This window comes from Emys orbicularis, chromosome 4 (assembly GCF_028017835.1).
Source record: "Emys orbicularis isolate rEmyOrb1 chromosome 4, rEmyOrb1.hap1, whole genome shotgun sequence".
Lineage (NCBI taxonomy): Eukaryota > Metazoa > Chordata > Testudines > Emydidae > Emys > Emys orbicularis.
Genome location: NC_088686.1, coordinates 7,615,414 through 7,637,056, shown reverse-complemented (window position 1 = coordinate 7,637,056; position 21,643 = coordinate 7,615,414). Strand labels below are relative to the sequence as shown.

Sequence of the window (21,643 nt, the reverse complement as noted above, 5' to 3'; positions counted from 1 at the left end):
AGTACTGACAGACAGGGTCCAGCTGCCCTTACCATCGCCCCAAATCACCCACAAAAGGGCTGTTCTCAAAGGAATAAAGGCAGAGTACTGGTGCACTTCACCCACTTATATAGGGAAAGCCTGTGTTCCAGAACTTTCCATCACAGCTGTATCTGTGGGACCCAGTGGATGTGTCTAATTGCAGTCGTCTGCCACTCTGGGCTGATGGGTTCTGGTGTATGAGAATTTACCTAGCCTTAAAGAATTGGGGCATGATTCTACAAACACTTGCATGCACTAACTGCATAAGCAAGGGTTTGCAGATCTTGATTTGTGGACCCATAATATCTGTCTCATGTCTGACCTTCTGCACAACCTCTTTCCACCTTCAAGATACGAGTAGTGCCCATAAACATTAGGAAATGTTTCATTTATAACAGGTGAATATATCCAATTTGGTGTATCCTTTTACTGTGGATGATTTCATATAATCATGCACTACATGAATGAATGGATGAGGGTGCTCACAATAAATTGAACCAGCAGCTTGCCTAAACACAGCACTGCTTTCACTTGTATCTCTTCATACATAAAAAGCTGGGAGTAACTTTTATATATATATTTAGCTCTCCAAGAATACTAAAGCAGATGCAATGGTTAAGGATCTCTATGTTGAAAACGCACAATTGCTGAAAGCTCTGGAGATGACAGAACAGCGACAGAAAACTGCTGAGAAGAAAAACTACTTCTTAGAAGAAAAGATTGCCAACCTCAGTAAAATAGTAAAGAACCTGGCATCACCATCTTTGAATTCTACTCCTCAATTAAGGTCATAGCAAAGCCATACATATATTCAAAAGCTCTCTTGCACTTTACTGAAATGTTAAGATTTCAACTTCTCACTGTGCTGCCTTTTTGTATTCTAGATGTTGGTTAACAGAGGTCCCAAAGTAGATAGTTTAAAGTTAAAACCTAAACTGGTAGCTGCCAACAAACTTCTGGTTGTGTTCCTAAACCACCTTCCTGCCCAGTTTTGTCAAAAACTACCCTATTCAGGATTGTAGAAAAGATTTGGATCTGTGATTCTATGTAACTTAACTTATTTTAACTGCTTTATTTTTAAATATATACTCTGGTTTTATTGTAGTGAATTAATTTGGTAACTCATGTCTACATTGAAACCTAGGTCTAAGGGGAACCTTTGCAACTTAGGTCTCAGTTAGGCTTAGAATGTTTTAAAAGTTTATGTATAATACACCTCTACCCCGATATAATGCTGTCCTCGGGAGCCAAAAAATCTTACCGTGTTATAGGTGAAACCGTGTTATATCGAACTTGCTTTGATCCGCCAGAGCGCGCAGCCCCGCCCCCCTGGAGCGCTGCTTTACCGCGTTATATCCGAATTCGTGTTATATTGGGTCGCGTTATATCGGGGTAGAGGTGTACTTTAAAGTCTAAACTCAACATATCATCTGGGTCATCTCTAGATGTCATTGTCAGAATAATTCATATTAGGAAACAGACTTCATCTGTTTCCTATATACTGCAAATAGATTCTGGAGTAAAGCAGTATGCTTCAATTGATGCACTAGGCTTCTAGCCCATTGATCAATGGCTGTTTCTTTCCAGGGTTCAGCTTCCCAAGTGGTGGTTAAAACTTGGTAAATCGAATGCTGCCATTTAACTAACCATAGCAGTATCTAATCCTGAGAAATGTCCCATGTGGTGTGTGAGACAATGACTTACACAGCTGCAATTAAACACTCCTTTACAAATATGTTAAGGGCCTTAAATTAAAACAGAGGAACAATCTCCAAACAGAAAGTGATCTGGCTTCTACTTGAATATTTTTTAACTAGGCAAAGCACTGAAATGTATTTATGGAATAATCCTGTATTGGCAGGAGAATGGAGAAGAGGACCTACATAAACTTTAGTCTGTAATATCTATGGCAATGATCCTGCAATGGGGTCTACTAACACAGACCTCTGATGACCATACACACTTCTATTTGGTGTCAGTGGGAGTCTGTACAGACAGGTCTCTGCTAATGGATCCTGCTACAGGATCTGAGTTTGTGATTGTAAGGAGTTATATTTGAGGTCACCTCAGCAACTTGGAACGATAGCATAAACTAGCTTCCTGCACTACTATAAATATGGAACTTAATGTCTGTGTATGAAGATAACCACTTATTCAAGCTTTAAGAAACCTTGTTTATGAAAAGAATGATAAACCAAACTGTATTATCTAATATGACCAGATAAAAATAGACTTAAGACAATAAGATTTTTAAAATGTTAATGTGAATTTAATACTGGTGAGAGGGGCCAGGATAAGACTGGAAGAAGTGTTGTGATTGGCGCAATCTATATAAAGGCTTGAAGGATCAATTGATCAAGGTGAGAGGGGCCAGTTTTGCAGCAGTAGTGGGATTTGGAGGAAGGGTTAAAAATGTTCAAACTGTATTCAAACCCTTGTCTCTGAGACTGCCAACAATGTGCCAGTTACGGTAGTGTTTGTGACATGCAACTGTCCACTAGGAACTGAAATGAGACTGCCAATTCACTTGCCACAAGCCACTAGCCAGCCTGCAGAGAATGACTTTCAGTTTATACTGATTTAGCCAGGTAAAGCACTGTCAAGACTGTTATACCTAAAAGGTTACCTATTAATTGGAGGGTGAAGGGATTGGATAATAGATACCTTTCCTTATACTGCCAGTCTGCTCGATTCCTTTATGCAGGCAATATTGTGAATGTTACAAGAATCCATAGAGATTTGTTTTCTTCCTATGTACAGGAATGGAGCATAAGGACACGGCAGAGAAAATAATCACCATGAATGCATGTCCGATGATAGAAAATTATGCACTGTTTTCCTGTTGAAAGGGTGCAATGAATATACAGGGTTTTATTTAAAAACAAAAATCAGCTTGGAGTGTTTACATTTTAACTCTTAAAACTTTAAAAAGATTTGTTGAATATACCTTAAAAGGTAGACCAATTACAATGATAGCACAAACATATCTAGCACTACACAAAGCAAGAAAACCTTAGTTAGAAATTATTTCATGACAGTAGTGTGCTGTCCCTTTCCACTCTCAATCTTCTATCTTGGTAGATGACAAGCTCTAACGCTTGCATACACCATTTTTACATTGACTGCAGAAGCAGTCTTTTATTATTGCAAATTACATTGAAGTAAATTGGTGTTCCCTTTTTGAATTCCAAAGAGTATACATATTTTGCTTATGCTAATATTGACCAGTTAGCTTGGTAAGTCACACACATAATAAAGTTTTGATGCATGGGCAATTGGACTAAAATGTGTGTTGACAATAAGGAAATTGAGCACACGTCTCTAAGGTTATGTCTAGTTTAGGAAAATAGGCAGTATTTTTAAAATGGCAGAGTAGACATAATTCAGCTGGCTATGGTCATCCTAGAAAAAGGTGTTAGCTAGCATTTTTTAATGCACTATATTTTCCTAGACTAGACAATGACCTAGGGCGTGTCTACATTTACTGGTAGATTGGCACTCCTGCAATCGATGCAGCGAGTGTCGATGTAGCGGGTCTGGTGAAGACACACTAAATCGATGGGAGAGCACTCGCTCATCACTTTGTGTACTCTACCTCCCCGAGAAGCGTAAGGGAAGTCAATGGGAGACGCTCTCCTGTTGACACAGCACAGTATAGCCACCTTGGTAAGTGGATCTAACTACATAGACTTCAGTTACGTTAATCACATAACTGAAGTTGCGTAAGTTAGATCGATTTACAGCGGTAGTGTAGACCAGCCCCTAACGTTAACATATGTGGCAAATTGTCAGACATCATGGGGATACTGAAGTAGAGATTGTCCTTAAATTGCTATGTAATTAAATAAAATCTCACATGGATGCTTTTTTAAAAGAATAGACTCCAAATTTTGACTTTCTGGCACTTATTTTCACTTGGATTTTAAAAAAAGCACTACTCAGAATCGATGTCAAAAAAGGGTAGGTAACTTTTGTTGCAGGGATAGTGCACAGAGATTGATTTCTCCCCCTTCTCTCTTAATCTATCCTTTCTTTAATGTATTTAGCTTCAAATACTAATCCCACCACTGAGGACAGTTGGGAGGTGGGGGGCCATGAGGGAGTTCAACCTCCCTTGTTCAGGCAAAATTCAAGGTGACTTCATTGGGATATTTGTGTGAATAAAGCGTTCTCAAAAGTGCCCTTTGACGTTGCACCTTCCAGAGCTATTAAATGCTGCTTAGAGCATCTGCCAGAAGGATTGCTTGAGAAGCAGTTTAGGGCACTTCCTCCCCAGATGGTATGCAGTGGTGAAACTGAGGACCCAAACTCTGATGCCCTGTCAGTGAAATGTATGCCTGACCACTGGGCTGGCACAGTTACTTGCATACACTTTTTTACCATGCATTTGAGCCAATGGATATACACCTATGAAAAGTATTAAGTATTTATAGTCTCTGATGCCTGAATATCATGTTAGAAACCTGGGTATACCATACAGGCATTTTAAAAATGCCAAAGTCTGTAATAGCAAACTCATGTATGCTCAACAAAACTTGAAGTACTAGGCCTCAATCAAAACAATGGGTCTTGCCAATTCAAAGATAATATAACAGTGTTTTAAAAAGTATTCCCATTGTTTCCTACACCATGCTGTGTGAATCACTGTGAAGAGACGTGTTTTGGAATTGGTTTTTTTTTTTTTTTTTGGTGGGGAATATATATATAAATTCATTCCAAACAACTTGAGGGATTGTTTTATATCTGCACAGTTAAGGAGCTGTATGTCAATTTGCATTGGTAAAAAGTATATTCAGTATTAGCACTTTTTCCTCAGTCAGCTGAGGCTGAATTTAAATTCAAAGAAAGGAAATTTTGATTTTGTCAGAGCAAAGGGATTTTGTAACCCAACTGACATTCACTATTTATGGATGTTGCATAAAATGATTTAAGGAAACAGTGTACTTTAGCAAAGAACAGCAAAATCCTTTGGTAAATCTAAAGGAAATGATGTTATAACTGCATTCTGTTGTTTTGCTAATGTTCAGCCCTCTCACCCATTAATAGTTTCTGTTCCCACTAAATGTCAAATGCTGTAATTAGTGATAATTAACTTCTGTAGAGATGAAGACTAGTGGGTGTATTTTTTTATCATGTTTGCATTGTATTATATCAGTGTAATATACTGTATTACAACAGTTGACTTTATACCATCATGTAAAACAGAAAAACAAACCGACATTTATACTGAAATTAAAAATATAAATTACTGTACTCACGACTTGCTTTATTTTTTCCTTGTATGAAAATATTTGAGTATTTTGCTATGGAGACCAATAACTCTATTCAGTTGTAATTCATATGCCTGTATTAATCAAAGCTACATTTTTAACTGGGTAAAATAGTAATAAAAATTGACAGGTTTATAGTTAATGATAAAAACATTATGAATTTTCCATTATGAAAAAAAGATAAACCAGTTTAGGGAGGAAAAAGCCAATAATGAACCTACCTCTTAATTTATGTTTACTCTAGCCTGTTCTCATCCTCCAGTGTTTTTCCCCCTTAATCATTGTTACCGGTCTAAATATTTTTATTAAAAAGCTAATCTTTAATACACAATTATTTGATTGTAAAAATTATTAAAATATTCACAATTTGACTTCAGATAGGCTTTTCTATTGGTAATAGATTAATGAGCTTCCTCTAATTTGCACTGCTGGAGGGTTGGTTTCTTCGAGTGTTTGCTCATGTCGATTCCATTCTAGGTGTGTGCGCGCCCACGTGCAGTCGGAGATTTTGGCCTTTGCAGTACCTGTAGGGTGGGCTGTAGTTCCCTCTTGAGTGCCACGCTCATGCACTGCCAACCCTATGCCCTCTCAGTTCCTTCTTACCACCCGTGATGGTTGGTCGTAGTGCCTTGTCTTGGATCGCAAGAGCATTAGCAGTTCTTACAGTCCATTGTTCTGTCTCCTTTGTTGTTATAATAATATAGATTCTAGGACTGGAAGGGACCTCGAGAGGTCATTGAGTCCAGTCCCCTGCCCTCATGGCAGGACCAAATACTGTCTAGACCATCCCGGATAGACATTTATCTAACCTACTCTTAAATATCTCCAGAGATGGAGATTCCACAACCTCCTTAGGCAATTTATTCCAGTGTTTAACCACCCTGACAGTTAGGAACTTTTTCCTAATGTCCAACCTAACCTCCCTTGCTGCAGTTTAAGCCCATTGCTTCTTGTTCTGTCCTTAGAGACTAAGGTGAACAAGTTTTCTCCCTCCTCTTTATGACACCCTTTTAGATACCTGAAAACTGCTATCATGTCCCCTCTCAGTCTTCTCTTTTCCAAACTAAACAAACCCAATTCTTTCAGCCTTCCTTCATAGGTCATGTTCTCAAGACCTTTAATCATTCTTGTTGCTCTTCTCTGGACCCTCTCCAATTTCTCCACATCTTTCTTGAAATGCAGTGCCCAGAACTGGACACAATACTCCAGTTGAGGCCTAACCATAGCAGAGTAGAGCGGAAGAATGACTTCTCGTGTCTTGCTCACAACACACCTGTTAATACATCCCAGAATCACCTTTGCTTTTTTTGCAACAGCATCGCACTGTTGACTCATATTTAGCTTGTGGTCCACTATAACCCCTAGATCCCTTTCTGCCGTACTCCTTCCTAGACAGTCTCTTCCCATTCTGTATGTGTGAAACTGATTTTCCCTTCCTAAGTGGAGCACTTTGCATTTGTCTTTGTTAAACTTCATCCTGTTTACCTCAGACCATTTCGCCAATTTGTCCAGATCATTTTGAATTATGACCCTGTCCTCCAAAGCAGTTGCAATCCCTCCCAGTTTGGTATCATCTGCAAACTTAATAAGCGTACTTTCTATGCCAATATCTAAGTCGTTAATGAAGATATTGAACAGAGCCGGTCCCAAAACAGACCCCTGCGGAACCCCACTTGTTATGCCTTTCCAGCAGGATTGGGAACCATTAATAACAACTCTGAGTACGGTTATCCAGCCAGTTATGCACCCACCTTATAGTAGCCCCATCTAAGTTGTATTTGCCTAGTTTATCGATAAGAATATCATGCGAGACCATATCAAATGCCTTACTAAAGTCTAGGTGTACCACATCCACAGCTTCTCCCTTATCCACAAGACTCATTATCCTATCAAAGGAAGCTATCAGATTGGTTTGACACGATTTGTTCTTTACAAATCCATGCTGGCTATTCCCATCACCTTACCACCTTCCAAGTGTATACCTCCATATAATATGGAGATATACCTATCTCATAGAGCTGGAAAGTCATCGAGTCCAGCCCCCTGCCTTCACTAGCAGGACCAAGTACTGATTTTGCCCCAGATCCCTAAGTGGCCCCCTCAAGGATTGAACTCACAACCTTGGGTTTAGCAGGCCTATGTGCAAACCACTGAGCTATCCCTCCCCCAAGTTGATAGGTACTTAGTTAGACCTTTAAGTGTTAGGTTGGTTGTTTAGGAGTTAGAGTCCTGGCTGGGACTTCGCCTTAAAGCCGGGCATACACCGTTCCCCAGGCTTTAAGCCATGTTCATCATGCAGCCGGCCAATGCCCATTAGTGACCCCCATGAGAGCTGTTTAAAGTGTTTGGGGGAGTCCACAGAAAGGATAAGTGCAGATCTGCAGAAACTTTCGCCCTCAAACTCAAGCATTCCCTAGCCTACATTGAAAGGACCAAGCCATTCCACAAGTTGACGCAATTGTTCGTCGCGGTGGCCGACAGGATGAAAGGTCGTCCAGTGTCCACTCAAAGAATTTCTTCTTGGATCACTGTCTGTTTTTGCTGCTGCTACAATCAGGCGAAGGTGCCACCTCCGGCGATTGTCACCGCCCACTCAACCAGGGCGCAAGTCTCTTCGGCAGCTTTCCTAGCCCAAGTGCCTATCCCAGGACATCTGTAGGGTAGCCACCTGGTCGTCTGTCCACACGTTCACATCCCATTACGCACTTACCCAGCAGGCCCAGGACAATGCTGGCTTCGATAGAGCAGTACTGCAAGCCACTGAACTGTGAACTCAGAGCCCGCCTCCAAGGATACTGCTTGTGAGTCACCTAGAATGGAATCTACATGAGCAACCACTCAAAAAAGAAAAAACCTGTTACCTACTTTTTCATAACTGTTGTTCTTCAAAATGTGTTTTCTCATGTCCATTCCATTACCTGCCCCTCTGTCAGAGTTGCTGGCAAGAAGGAACTGAGAGGGCATAGGGTCGGCAACGTCTAATATACCAGCACATGAGCGAGGCACTCAAGAAGATGCTACAACCAACCCTACAGCTACCACTAAGACAAAAATCTCCCATGGGTGCGCACCCACCTAGAATGGAATGGACATGAGCAATCATCTTGAAGAACAACAGTTACGAAAAGGTAGGTAACCATTTTTCTATGCCAGTTTTGATGCTGGTGTGCTGTGACCATTGCCTAGCATACTGACCAAATATTCTCATTGTTCCTTGTGCTTCCGTCTGTATCCATTTGTTATCCCTTGTCTTACACTTAGATTGTAATCTCTTTAGGGCAGGGATTGTTTTTTGTTGTGTGCATGTCCACCATCTAACACAATGGAGTTCTGATTGCTGCAGTAATACAAATATGCAGCTTACACACCTCAACTAGCTTTGCACCATACCCATCCATTAGCCTAGTGGCTCTTGCTTTTTGCTGTCACGGGCGACTGTTGACGTGTGACATCTCTAGGGGGCTGGAGAATGATAACAGGCCTGTAGGGGGGTAAGCGCTCACCTCCTGAGGGAGTTTGTGGCAACCCAATTATTTAATATAGTTCCTTGAGTAGTAGGTGACCAGCCTACCAATGGAATCAAAGCAGGGAGGCCTTACTCCCAGGCCCAGCTCTCAGACCATGGGCCTGGCCAACACAATGGGACGGGGCTTGTGATCTAACTGCCATAAAATGTGTATCATGTGTGTTCCCTTCCTGCCTCTTTCCTCCCAGGGCCTCGTCTGGGCCCCTTATGTCTCCCAGCCCCTTTCCTTTCCTCTGTCCTCCTCAATTAGGCCTGTTCTTGGCCATTTGTGTCTCCCAGCCTCCTTCCCCGCTGCCTGGTCTGGGCCCATTCCTGCCCCCATCTTGTGTCCTGGTCTCCTTTCCCGCCCATAGCCCCCAGGGTCAGGACAGGCCCACCCCAGCAGGAGCTGCCCACCAGCAGCCTTGGGCAGCCAGAGGTGCCTGTCCCCAAGCAGCCTCCTGGGGCAGGGGACACCCCTGGCTGGGGCTAAGGGGGCTGGGCCCTGCTGCCCCCACGGTGGGGGACTGAAGGCTCCTCCCCCTGAGTGTAGCCCCGCCCCTCCTGACCCAACGGCCACGGAACCCTCTGCCCCCGAACGTTCTAGGCCGCGCAGCGCGGCGGGGCACGAGGAGCCTCTTGTTGGCCGTAGCGGCCCTCCCCGCCGCAGGGGGCGCTGCCACCTCGCTGTCTGGAGGCGGAGGCGGAGGCGGGCGCTGCTGCTGTCCCACGGGGCTGTGCGCGGAGGGGCGGCCCCGCACATGGTTCGGCTGCGGCCCGGCCCCGTTCCTCCGGCACTGAGCGCGCCACGAGCGGGTGAGCTCCTGGGCCTGCGCGCCGCCCTGCGGGGATGATGCAGCCGGGAGCCGCGCAGAGCAGCGCCGGGGGCCGTGCGGAGTGAGGCGGCCGCGGGCCCGAGCCCCCCGGGTGGGGGGATGCTGTCCCGGAAGAAGACGCGCACGGAGCTCTCCAAGCCGGGCGAGGTGCAGGGCAAGTACGTGAAGAAGGAGACCAGCCCGCTGCTCCGCAGTGAGTGTCCGGGGCGGCGCGGCGCGGCGCCGGGAGGAGCCTTGGCCCGCGGGCTTGGGGGGAGGGGGCGAGGAAAAAGCGCCTCCCCGGGGGTAGTGGGGAGCGTGCCCCGGGCCTGGAGTCGTGAGGCAGTGGGGAGCGGCCCCCCAGGGGGTAGTGGGGAGCGTGCCCCGGGCCTGGAGTCGTGGGGCAGTGGGGAGCGGCCCCCCCCGGGGGTAGTGGGGAGCGTGCCCCGGGCCTGGAGTCGTGGGGCAGTGGGGAGCGGCCCCCCCCGGGGGTAGTGGGGAGCGTGCCCCGGGCCTGGAGTCATGGGGCAGCGGGGAACGGCCCCCTAGGGGGCAGCGGGGAGCGTGCCCCGGGCCTGGAGTCCTGACTGGGGGGAAAGAAGACCCCCCCCCAACACCCCCCCCCCCCAGGAGGTGGCAGGGGCCTATAGTGACACCCTGCCCACCTGATGTGATGGTAAAACCTCTGTTCTTTGACTGCAATTGAAGGGGATCCTTATCAACTTGATATGTAGGATCCGAGGGGATAGCTCAGATGCATGTGAACGGTAAGAAGTATGTGCCAGTGTACATAAGTTGTACATATTTGAATTGTTGGTGATTGCTTTTATTTTAAGGATACATTTCAGGGAAGGGACTGTTTTTCTCCTGTGTTTTGTTTATACATTGTTGAGTGTAATGGGCACCAATCCCAATATAGGGTCTTTTGGGCACTACCACAATCTGAATAAATCAAATAAAAATTAAGTCTGTTAAAACTTTTGAGGTACTACACCTGCCCATAAATCCTCTAGCCAGCTGGGATTGCATGGTATTTACCAGAGATGGTTTTTACCAGCTAAAATCATTGTTTTTACTGCCCTGGGAAAAACAGTTTGTCCCAGTTTAAGGTATTTTCAGTTTTAAAAACTGTTTTGTTAATGCACACCCCATTATACTTAGTTTTAGTTACCTATTAAAATTGTGGTTACATAAGGCAGCAGATTCAGAGATTAATTTAGGGTTGTACAAACAAAAAGTAAAACTGCAGAGGATGTAATACTAATACATGTAACTATAATAATGAGCATCAGAATGTCTGTACTTCTTTGGTTTAGTATTTTCTCAGGGAAGTTGTGTGTCATCAATTTTCAATATTTTATAAACAAAAGTCAAACGTTTGATTATGTGAAAATGACAGTAATGCAGATTTGTGGGCTTGAAGCATTAAGCAATCAGAAGCAGGCAGAGTTTCAGACTACCAGTCTAGTTCCATTTGGCCATGCGGAATTCTGTAGAAGCCCAACTTTGATGTAGCGGATAGACCAACTGTTCCTCAGTTTTCAGTGGATATATTAAACATTTGAAAAGACTCGTTCTAGGCTTGCAGAACTTGCTGGACACTGGTGCAATTATTTTTCCCTGTTTAACCCCAGTTTAAGCCAGGTTATACTAACACGTGGTCCTCCTAAACTAGTTTTTCGCAGGAAATTGTCAACCCTACTAGCCAGCTTTTGATGGTTTTAAAATATTCTCCCCTCCATTAAAAAAAAAAAGAAAGAGTTCTTTTCCTTGTTGCTGTATGGAAGACCTATGTGAAAAGGGGAAACTGTCTATACACAAGTGTTGTCAAATGCACTTTGTAAACAAACGTCTCTAATCTCTCAGTTCAGTTGTAGAAGACAGTATCTTCTTCACACAGAAGTGTGATTTTTATTTAAATTCACAATGTTCCTTTAATAACTTGTTCATATGAATTGGAGCAGTTCGCAGCTCTCCTAAAGTCAGTGTTCTTTTTTGCCAGCTAAGGCTATATCTTCATTGCCAAAAGAGCGGGGGGAAGGAGAGGGGTTATGGTAAGATAACTAATGTGTGATACTTATCTCACTGTAAAATCCTAAGAGAGACAAGGCATGTGTAGTTTTTTACCAGGAGGTAGCTAGGCAAGGTCAGCACTGTACTCCCCACCTGTCTGTGATCCCGTGACTCTAATAGGATTTTACAGCAGGCTAGCTAATATAGTTACTTAACCTATGGTAAAAACACATCTTTTTTAAAGACAAAGCCGGAGTGTGACAGCAGTGCATCATGTTGTTTGAACAGTTACCTTTGCAACTGCAAGAGCTGAAAACATACTTTTGGGAACTGAAGTTTGAACTCTTTAGGTTGTGCTCTTTGAGTTTTGGAATGTGTTAGTTTTAAAATTTAAAAACTGTTACACAAATTCAGTATCATACTGTAAATTATGAACGAAATCATTTTAGCCATCTTAGTAAAAAGGGTTTAAAAATTCTATTCGCACTGTAACAATAATCTGATAACCAGTTTTGCATGTACAGCTCAAAAATGGCTGAAGATATAAAGTAATAGCATGGTATTACTGTATTTCCCAGTGAGAAAGGAGACAAACTAGATTTAAAAATAAAAGGTATAATATTTTTAAACTTGTAAAAAGTTTAACGTTGTCTATACATTAGAAATGTTTTCAGTGTTTTGTTGTGAAATAACAAGCCATTGTGTGCTCTAGTGTCATAGCACTTCTTATGGCAAATTATTTATTCATTGCATCTACTGAAGTGTAATTTAAAAGACAAACTTTAGAAACAGTTATTGAATACATTGGCATATTTTTCCTTCTGAGTGAGGCCTACCATCTGGGTTGGTGTTTAACTTGATAGAGGCAAAATGGTTTAGATTCTGAACCAGTATAGCAATTAATGTTCATGTCTTATGGCAGTTTCCTTAAAGCTGAGCTATTAAATGCTATTATACATTAATGTAACATTAAGGTTGAGAAATTAAGCATTCAGAATTACAGCATTGCTAGCTAGGCCACGTTATATAGATACAGTAAAGTATAGGTTCTATTCCTGGGTGTGTACCACAGATTTCCTGTGAGACTGTGGGAAAGTCACTTACGTACTCAGTCACTGTAAGTACAGAAATGCAGACCTCATGATAAGGCATTAGATTGGGAGTTGAAAGATTTGAGTTCTGTTCTGCCACTGATTTGCTGTGTGACTTTGGACAAGTCACATGAACTCTGTATTTTGATGGCAAGCTCTTCTGGGCAAGAACTGCCTCTTACTATATGTGTATATGGTGCTTCAGTCTCAGTTGGGGTCTTTAGAAGCTAGTGAAATACAAATAATTTATGTATGTTGCATTTGTACCTAGAGACGCTGTTGTGCTAGTCACTGTACAAACAGAGTAAAAGCCTCTCTTCTAAAGAGCTTACAAGCTAATTAACTTATCTTTGCCTCAATTTTTCAATCTGTAAAATGGGGATAAGTTGATGGATGTTTTGAGGCTTAATACTAGATGCTTTGAGATTCTTTTGTGGTATTTGAGATAGAGAAATGAAAAGCAAGGTGAGCCGGTGCTCTGAGGTGGTACTGAGATCTCCCTCAGGCGCTGGGCTGACTGGTTCTTACTCACGTGCTCCAGGGGTCTAACGGATCACCATATGTGGAATGTGGAAATAATTTTGTCTCAAGTCAGGTTGGCAATGACTTTGAGGTTTTTTACCTTCCTCTGCAGTGTGGGGTACAGGTCATTTGCCAGGATCTCATTTAATCAATTTCCCTGCTATTGCTAAGGCCTTGAGCATTTGAACCCTCTGGTCCCTCATGTTCTCTCTTGGTGTCACACAGTAGTTTAGTCTCCTATGGGCTCTAATACTTTGGTATAATTCCGTATGTTGGATTTAGTGTGCATGTGGCTGTAATGTGTTGGTGGCCTGTGATATATCCAAGGTTAGACTAGTTTATCTGATGGTCCCTTCTGGATTTGGAACTCTAACTGTATATTTGTTTTAAATGGCTGAGTTAATGTTACTGTGAAAACCTTAGCTTTGAATTTCCTGATTTCTACAATCTAATTTAGCATTATGGTCAACCAATTAGCATACCTATTTTGCACCTAATTTGGACATTTGTTGTAGCAAAGTTTGTATTTAAATTACAATGTTTTACTCTTACAGATCTGATGCCTTCATTTATCCGTCATGGTCCGACCATTCCACGGCGAACTGATATCTGCCTTCCTGACTCGAGCTCTTCTGCCTACTCTGCTGCAGGGGATGGACTAGTTTCTAGAAACCAGAGTTTCCTTAGAACTCCAGTTCAGAGGCCACCTCATGAAATAATGAGGCGAGAAAGCAACAGACTATCTGCGCCTTCCTATCTTGCAAGAAATTCGGCTGATGTCCCTCGGGAATATGGTTCTTCCTCCCAGTCCTTTTTAACAGAAGCTAACTCTGTTACAGAAAATGGAGATGCTGGTGCCCGTTATTACTATGATTTTTATGATGGTCAAAGGAGGCATCAGCTAAGTGATCGTGTACATGAGAACTATAGATATTATGGACATAACAATGATCTCTTCCAAAGGATGTCACAGAGTCAAGGGAGGCATACTGCAGGCAAGTGGTTATTTTAGATAATGCATGGGAAATATTTTTGGTATGGAAATATTTCTTAATGATGCTTCTGGTCATGTTTTTTATTAGTATTGCTCTATATTCTCTAGTTCTCCTATTTTAATTACATTTCTGATACAAAGTTTGCTTGTTTATATTTATGGCAACCAGGAAATAGGGTTGCATATATTCTGTGGAGAAGGAAAGGAAATGTGCATGGTTTAAAAAAAAAAAAAAAAAAAGACTATTTTTTAAAGGTACTTTGTAGGATGGCTTTTTAATATTAAACTTATATCTCCAATCCTGTCAGGAGTTAAATCTTATATTCGTCCAGGCTTAAGCTTAATATTGAATTTTTTTTACAAATACATCTATTAAACAGATTATACCATTCTCCAGAAGCCACATAGCCTTTATTTCTTTAAATAAAGTGATACACTTCTGAATTTTTAAAATAATTTTAAGTACACCTCTACCCCGCTATAACACGGTCCTCGGGAGCCAAAAAATCTCACTGCCTTATAGGTGAGACCGCGTTATATCGGGTCCGGTTCGGTATGGCGTACCAGCAAGAGCCGGTACGCCGTGCCAGACTGGACCGGCTTCCCCAGTGGTGATTTAAAGGGCCTGGTGCTCCGGCCGCTGCGGGGAGCCCTGGGCCCTTTAAATCACCGCTGGAGCTCCAGCAGCGGGGCTCGGGCGGCGCTTTAAAGGGCCCGGGGCTCCCCTCAGCGTCCGGAGCCTCTGGCCCTTTAAATCCGCACCCGAGCCTGGCTGCCGGAGGCCGGGCTCAGGCAGCGATTTAAAGGGCCTGGGGCTCCACACGAATTCAGATATAACGCGGTAAAGCAGCGGGGCTTGGGCAGCACTTTAAAGGGTCCGGGGCTCCCTGCTGCTTTAATACGTTATATCCGAATTTGTGTTATATCGGGTCGCATTATATCGGGGTAGAGGTGTATATAATGTGTACTATCCGCCTATAAGTGACCTATTTTTCCTTATACATTTCAAGAGTTAAAATGAATACTGTATTTTAATTGAGTGCAAAATGGAAGCCAAGTGAGTGGTATTCTAAGCATGGATTATGAAGTACTCCTTCCCCTTAAATTATGACCAGCTCACTCAAAATACTGATGAGGTAAAATTGTCATATAATTAATTTTGGCTCACTTGCACATTTTAATCCCCTTTGTTAAAATGCTATGAGAATTGACATGAATCGTATCTGCACTCTTAAAATACATCCCTGTGGTAACATTGTAGCCATTAGTTGGCTTGCTTTTGCCAACTTGCAGTAGACTTTTCCTGTATCCATTAAATATGTATAGAATAACTGATGGCAATAAATTGTGAGTTGTAGTTTTGTTTATAAACAATCTGAAGTCAAATACCACAATAAAGAGGATAGAGTACTTTGCTTAATCAAAACCTTGATGGCATTCCAGCACAGTAATTCTACATTTCTCTGCTCTGTGTGCTATGGCACTCCTGAATAATTTTTGTGTGGTGTTTTGTTATGAATCTTCTCCTTACAATGGAAAGCTACTGAGAATCTGTGAAACTTGTACAGCATCTGTGGAACCACTCTATTGGTCATAGAAAAGTGACCTTAAAAAGAGAGAACTTGTGTACTTATGTTCTAACATTCGATAAATATAAAACATCTTATACAAAGAGTATTTTAAAGAAAGTATTTTAAACTTTAAACATGTACATAAGTGTTTTTGCTGTGAAATACATTCAGTTCATCTTTACGTGTAAACTAAAAGCAAAAGAGTAAATCTGCTGTCTCTAAGAAAACAACTTTGTTATCAAGAATGTCAAGACTTTAAGGTTACTGACCTCATGTATGGAATTTTTAGCTTGACAGAGAAATGCTTTTGTTACAGAAAACTTCTTATTCAGTGAATAGTTAGGGGGAAAACTGAGTTCCAAAGAGTAATGATAGTAATACTGTTTAAAATCAGTAAATAATGAAGCTTTACTGTGAGGACTTTTATGCACTTTCATTTTGGTTTTATTTGCTAAATGCTAAATAATACATCTGATATGTTTGAAAAGGGGCATCCATACAAGTCATATGTTCCTATTAAATTACAACCATCAGTTTTTAAAAACCCTGTCTATTGTAGGAAACAGTGAACCATGGCTGAAACCGTTTCCCCAAAGCAATATTGAAAATGATTTAAGTGCTAATATAGGCTGGTCAGAACAGTTTTGGAAAACATTATTGATGCTTGGTGGAACAGCAACAGTCTTTGATACACTGGAAATGGAAATCTGGGTTTCTTTTCATGTGATTAAATGGGACACTGTCAGTTGAAATCTAGTTAATTTCCAAACCAAGTTAAAAGTAGTTGTTGGTACTGTCTCTGGGTCACCCTGCCAACTTTTTGTGATTTTACAGTCACATTTTTCTGTTTGTTTAAATGTTCTCTCCCCTGCAGCTATTTGAGACCTACACAAACAACTGCTGACAGAGGACTTTCCTCTCTCTGCCCTTTTCACCTCTCTGGTTGCTGGAAAACAGAAGGGAGCTTCTAAATTTGGTTCTCTATTGTCAGTCATTCCCATATCTTTATTGCTCCTAGCTTGACTGAGCATTAGTAAAAGTGACTTAGATACTTGTCAATTCTAGAGGTCTCCTGTGGCAGTAGTAGAACCAGGGATTAAATCTGCTGCTGCTTAGTGTGAGGGGAGGGGCAAAAAAAGGACATTCTGTTCCTTTGCACAAAAGCACTGTCTTCCCCCCACAGCATGCAATTTTAAACTATTTGATGTGTTTCATTGCCAATGAGAATGTGAACCCAAGTCTTTATCTTCAGTTCCCTCCCAGCTTCCTCTTCCTTTGCGTTTTTCTCAGCCTAGGTTGTAGTTGTTAGGGCTGTTGATTAATCGCAGTTAACTCACATGATTAACTCAAAAAAATTAATCGTGATTACTCGCTGTTTTAATTGCACTGTTGAACAATAGAATACCAATTGAAATTTATTAAATATTTTGGATGTTTTTCTACATTTACATATATATTGTATTCTGTTGTAATTGAAATCAAAGTGTATATTATTTTTGATTATACATTTGCACTGTAAAAATGATAAACGAAATAGTATTTTTCAGTTCACCTCATATAAGTACTGTAGTGCAATCTCTTTATTGTAAAAGTGCAATTTACAAATATAGATTATTGTTTTTTGTTATATAACTGCAAAACTCAAAAACAAAACAATGTAAAACTTCAGAGCCTACAAGTCCACTCAGTCCTACTTTTTGTTCAGCCAATCGCTAAGGCAAACAAGTTTGTTTACATTTACAGGAGATAATGCTGCACTCTTATTTACAATCTCACCTGAAAGTGAGACCAGGCATTTGCATGGCACTTTTGTAGCCGGCATTGCACGTTATTTATGTCCCAGATATGCTAAACATTCGTATGCCCCTTTATGCTTTGGCCACCATTCCAGAGGACGTTTCCATGCTGCTGATGCTTGTTAAAAAAATGAGTTACTTAAATTTGTGACTGAACTCCTTGGGGAGAATTGTATGTCTCCTGCTCTGTTTTACCCGCATTCCACCATATATTTCATGTTATAGTAGTCTTGGATGATGACCCAGTACATGTTGTTCATTTTAAGAACGCTTTCACTGCAGATTTGACAAAACGCAAAGAAGATACCAATGTGAGATTTCTGTGGATAGCTACAGCATTCGACCCAAGGTTTAAGAATCTGAAGTGCCTTCTAAAATCTGAGAGGGACGAGGTGTGGAGCATGCTTTCAGAAGTCTTAAAAGAGCAACACTCCGATGCGGAAACTACAGAACTCGAACCACCAAAAAGGAAAATCAACCTTTTGCTGGTGGCGTCTGGCTCAGATGATGAAAATAAACATGTGTCAATTTCCATGGCTTTGGATTGTTAGGGAGCAGAACCTGTCATCAGCATGGACATATGTCCCCTGGAATGGTGGTTTAAGCATGAAGGGACATATAACTCTTTAGTGCATCTGGCACGTAAATATCTTGCGATGCCAGCTACAACCGTGCCATGCGAACACCTGTTCTCACTTTCAGGTGACATTATAAACAAGAAGTGTGCAGCAGCATCTCCTGCAAATGTAAACAAACTTGTTTGTCTGAGCGATGGCTGAACAAGAAGTAGGACTGAGTGGACCTGCAAACTCTAAAATTTTACATTCTTTTATTTTTGAATGCAGTTTTTTTGTACATAATTCTACATTTGTAAGTTTCTTTCATGATAAAGAGATTGCACTACAGAACTTAGGTGAATTGAAAAATACTGTTTTGTTTTTTACAGTGCTTGTAATCAAAAATAAATATAAAGTGAGCACTGTACACTTTGTATGCCGTGTTATAATTGAAATCAATGTATTTGAAAATGTAGAAAACATCCAAAACTATTTAAATAAATGGTATTCTATTATTGTTTAACAGTGCAATTAATCACAATTAATTTTTTAATCATGCGATTAATCGTGATTAATTTTTTAATCTCTTGACAGCCTTGTAGTTATCTTTTCAAAAACAAAATATTTGACAAGATTTTTTTACTGAAACTTCCTCATCTATCTTCCACCCCAATTCACCCCAGTTCTACCTTCCTTTATTCTTATTTGACTGAGTTATCATCAACTGTCTTTAATCCTTTAACCTATTCCCTTGGCCCTTCCTTTATCATCCTTGGCTCCCTCGGATTCCCCCCTCCCCTTTCTTCAACTGCTTCCTTTCCTCTGGCTCACTCCTCCATCTTTTTAAAAAAAAAAAAATTCTCTATCCAGTACGGTCTGCTGTCCTATCTCTTGTCTTTCCTTTGTCTCCAGAATTTGGGAGCATGCTTTTTACTTGCTGACTTCATGTCCTCACCTCAGTCTCTTTCTTTATCCCCCTCCAATCTAGCTTCCAACCTCTCTACTTAATCAAAATTGTCTTAATCAAAGTCACAATGACCAGGGCTTGAAAAAAAAACTACGTAATGCCTGCTAGTTCAAGGATTAAACCTACTCATCATCAGACTGAAATATACATGTGCCTCAAGCAGAGCTCCTCTGCTGCTGTTGTACTTCGGTTATCTCCATCTGCTTATGCCTGAAGACCCAGTCTCTTGCTGGCTGAACTTTGCTTCTCCAGTTAATGCTGCCCCCACACACAACACACCAGGTCAGTCAGTCAATGTTGGGCCACCCCAAATCTAGAAGAACCTCAGTGTATTCTAGTCCCACCAAGCTCCCCTTCTCTCACCCAAACAGGACTGGCAGCACTGGTCTGTCTTCGCCGACTCAGGAAGATATTGGTGCATCAGTTTATGCACCATTCATGTTTGGAAATCTATCTTTCCAATAGTAATTTAGGGTTCAAAACATGCAGTTTTTAAAATGGAAGGTTAGGTTCTGCAGAAGTTGATGGCACTAGCCTAGGAATGACTCCTATTTGCACTGGGCAAATGGATTTTTTTCAAGCCCTATTGAAATGACTACTTTCTAGCTCAATTTACAAGGGCTTGCTTTTGTCCTTCATGATGTGGTTTAGGTCTTCAGTAGTGGTTAGTCTCTGCTCTTAATCCACTTCCTCTCTTCTTTTGGCTTCCATGATTCTGCTTTCCTGATTCTCCTACCACTCCTTCAGTATCTTAGTGTTGCCAATTCTCATGTGTTTGGGTTTTTTTTGGTGATCTCGCGATATTGGTGTTTTTCTTAAAGCTTCAGCTCCTAGAGTTAAGTGATTACCTGAAGATTCTAACCCTCATGATTCCAGAGAGAGGCTTGAAAACATGACCCAAATGAACCTTAACGGTTCAAACCACAAAGAATTCCAGAATTCCTGTAAAAAAAACTCTAGCTTAAAAATAACAAATATGATTTTTAAACAGTTGGGGTTGGTATCTTCTTTAATGGTGGCTTTTTACCTTAACCTTTCATCCCCCAGAGTTCCTTGTTTCCCTCCTATCTGATGTTCAGGTTCTCTTCTCAGTCCCCGCCTTTTCTTGCTCTCAGTAACTTTGTTTTTGATTGACACCTTAATGGTGGTGGTTCCCAAAATCTACCTCTCTACCCCAGACCCTTCCCTCTCCTATTTTTTTTTTTATCTTTAGCTGCCTCTCTGACATCTGAAACATAGGTACAATTTGAGAGGTTATCTTTCCTCTTCTTCTCTTCTCCATTCCTGTGTTAAAGCCTTTGATTGGTCCCTGGTTAAAGCCCTGTCTGTGCTTCAGATTCAAGCTGGGTTATAACCATATCTCTTGAGTCATTTGTAATTGTAGATAAGCCATAGAACTGACTGACATGTACATGAAAATCAGTGATCTTTTAAGTCACTTGTATGGGGGTACTTTCAGAGGGGTATTTTCAGCCATTCGGGTATGTCGGAAGATGAAAATGATTAACATTACACACTGAATGATAATGAAAGCAAAAGATGCTGCTCATGTCAAATCATGACTCTTCATAATTGTAAACAAGGATTCATGGTTCATATAACGTGGGGAAAAGGAAAAGAAACAAGCAGTGAGGTTAATGGTCAAGTGGAAGGTTTATTTGGGAACCAATAACAGAAAGCTGTTTTAACAAGCCTGGTGGTGTTTGTAGAAAAAGAAATTGGGAAAATGTTTGACTTCTACATTATTTTTATCTTTTTAAACTACTGCGCTGATTCTACAATAATTTTATAGCAACACAGTTTTCACAGCTTGTTCTCGTTGATCTTGTTCCAGACTTTAAATTCATTTTTTGTCTGGTTGTGGTGGGGAATGTTCCACCTGTGCTCTTACGTAAGGTACATGGTGGGAGTAAAGCCAGCAACTTTGGGATGGGTGGGAAGAGGATGGTATTTGAGTATCTAAGGGTTGCAAATCTAGTTAATGGTGATAGTTGGTGTGGTAGTTGAAAAACTTACTGCCTCCGCCCCAAAACTAAACAGTTCTTCTTGTCTCCCTGTCCTGTTTCCCATCCTGAGATTTTTTTGGGATGGGGGGGAGGGGGGAGATTACCTCACATCAGGTTTCTAGACCAGCTTTGGGATGCAGGTACTCGAGATATTAGAACGAAACACAAGCAAGTCTGAGGGTCTTATTCAATAGGCTGTACTTGTCCTTCAACCGTTTTCATGTTGGTCAAGGACAGTGGGATCTAAAACTGCTCCACCTTTCCGGTTCTGCATCAGATGAATGGTAGCACGCTGAGGTTCCCTGCTCAGTCCCTTTTTTACACACACTCACACTCTCTCTCTCTCTCCCCTTCTTTCTAGTCACTCTGAGGTCTTCTGCTCTCTTCCAGCACAATTCCATCAGGCCAATTGATTGGCCAAAGAGATGATCTATGGCAGAACTGAGACCTCCACTCAGAATAGATTCCAGTGACCCGTTTTTTCCAAGCAGGGTATTCCCACAGAAAGATCCCTT

At 41.5% G+C, this 21,643-nt stretch overlaps 2 protein-coding genes across 2 annotated transcripts in view; both read left to right on the top strand.

Moving 5' to 3' along the window:
- Nucleotides 1-815, top strand: part of NIN (ninein) — a 99,554-nt gene extending 98,739 nt beyond the window's left edge. Inside the window, exon 29 of the mRNA XM_065403007.1 lies at nt 606-815. Coding sequence (XP_065259079.1) covers nt 606-815 — 210 coding nt within the window. The remainder of the gene's footprint in view (nt 1-605) is intronic.
- Nucleotides 816-9,688: 8,873 nt separating this feature from the next.
- Nucleotides 9,689-21,643, top strand: part of SAV1 (salvador family WW domain containing protein 1) — a 35,062-nt gene continuing 23,107 nt past the window's right edge. Inside the window, exons 1-2 of the mRNA XM_065402928.1 lie at nt 9,689-9,825; nt 13,792-14,232. Of these exons, the coding sequence (XP_065259000.1) occupies nt 9,732-9,825; nt 13,792-14,232 (535 nt within the window). The 5' untranslated portion in view covers nt 9,689-9,731. The remainder of the gene's footprint in view (nt 9,826-13,791; nt 14,233-21,643) is intronic.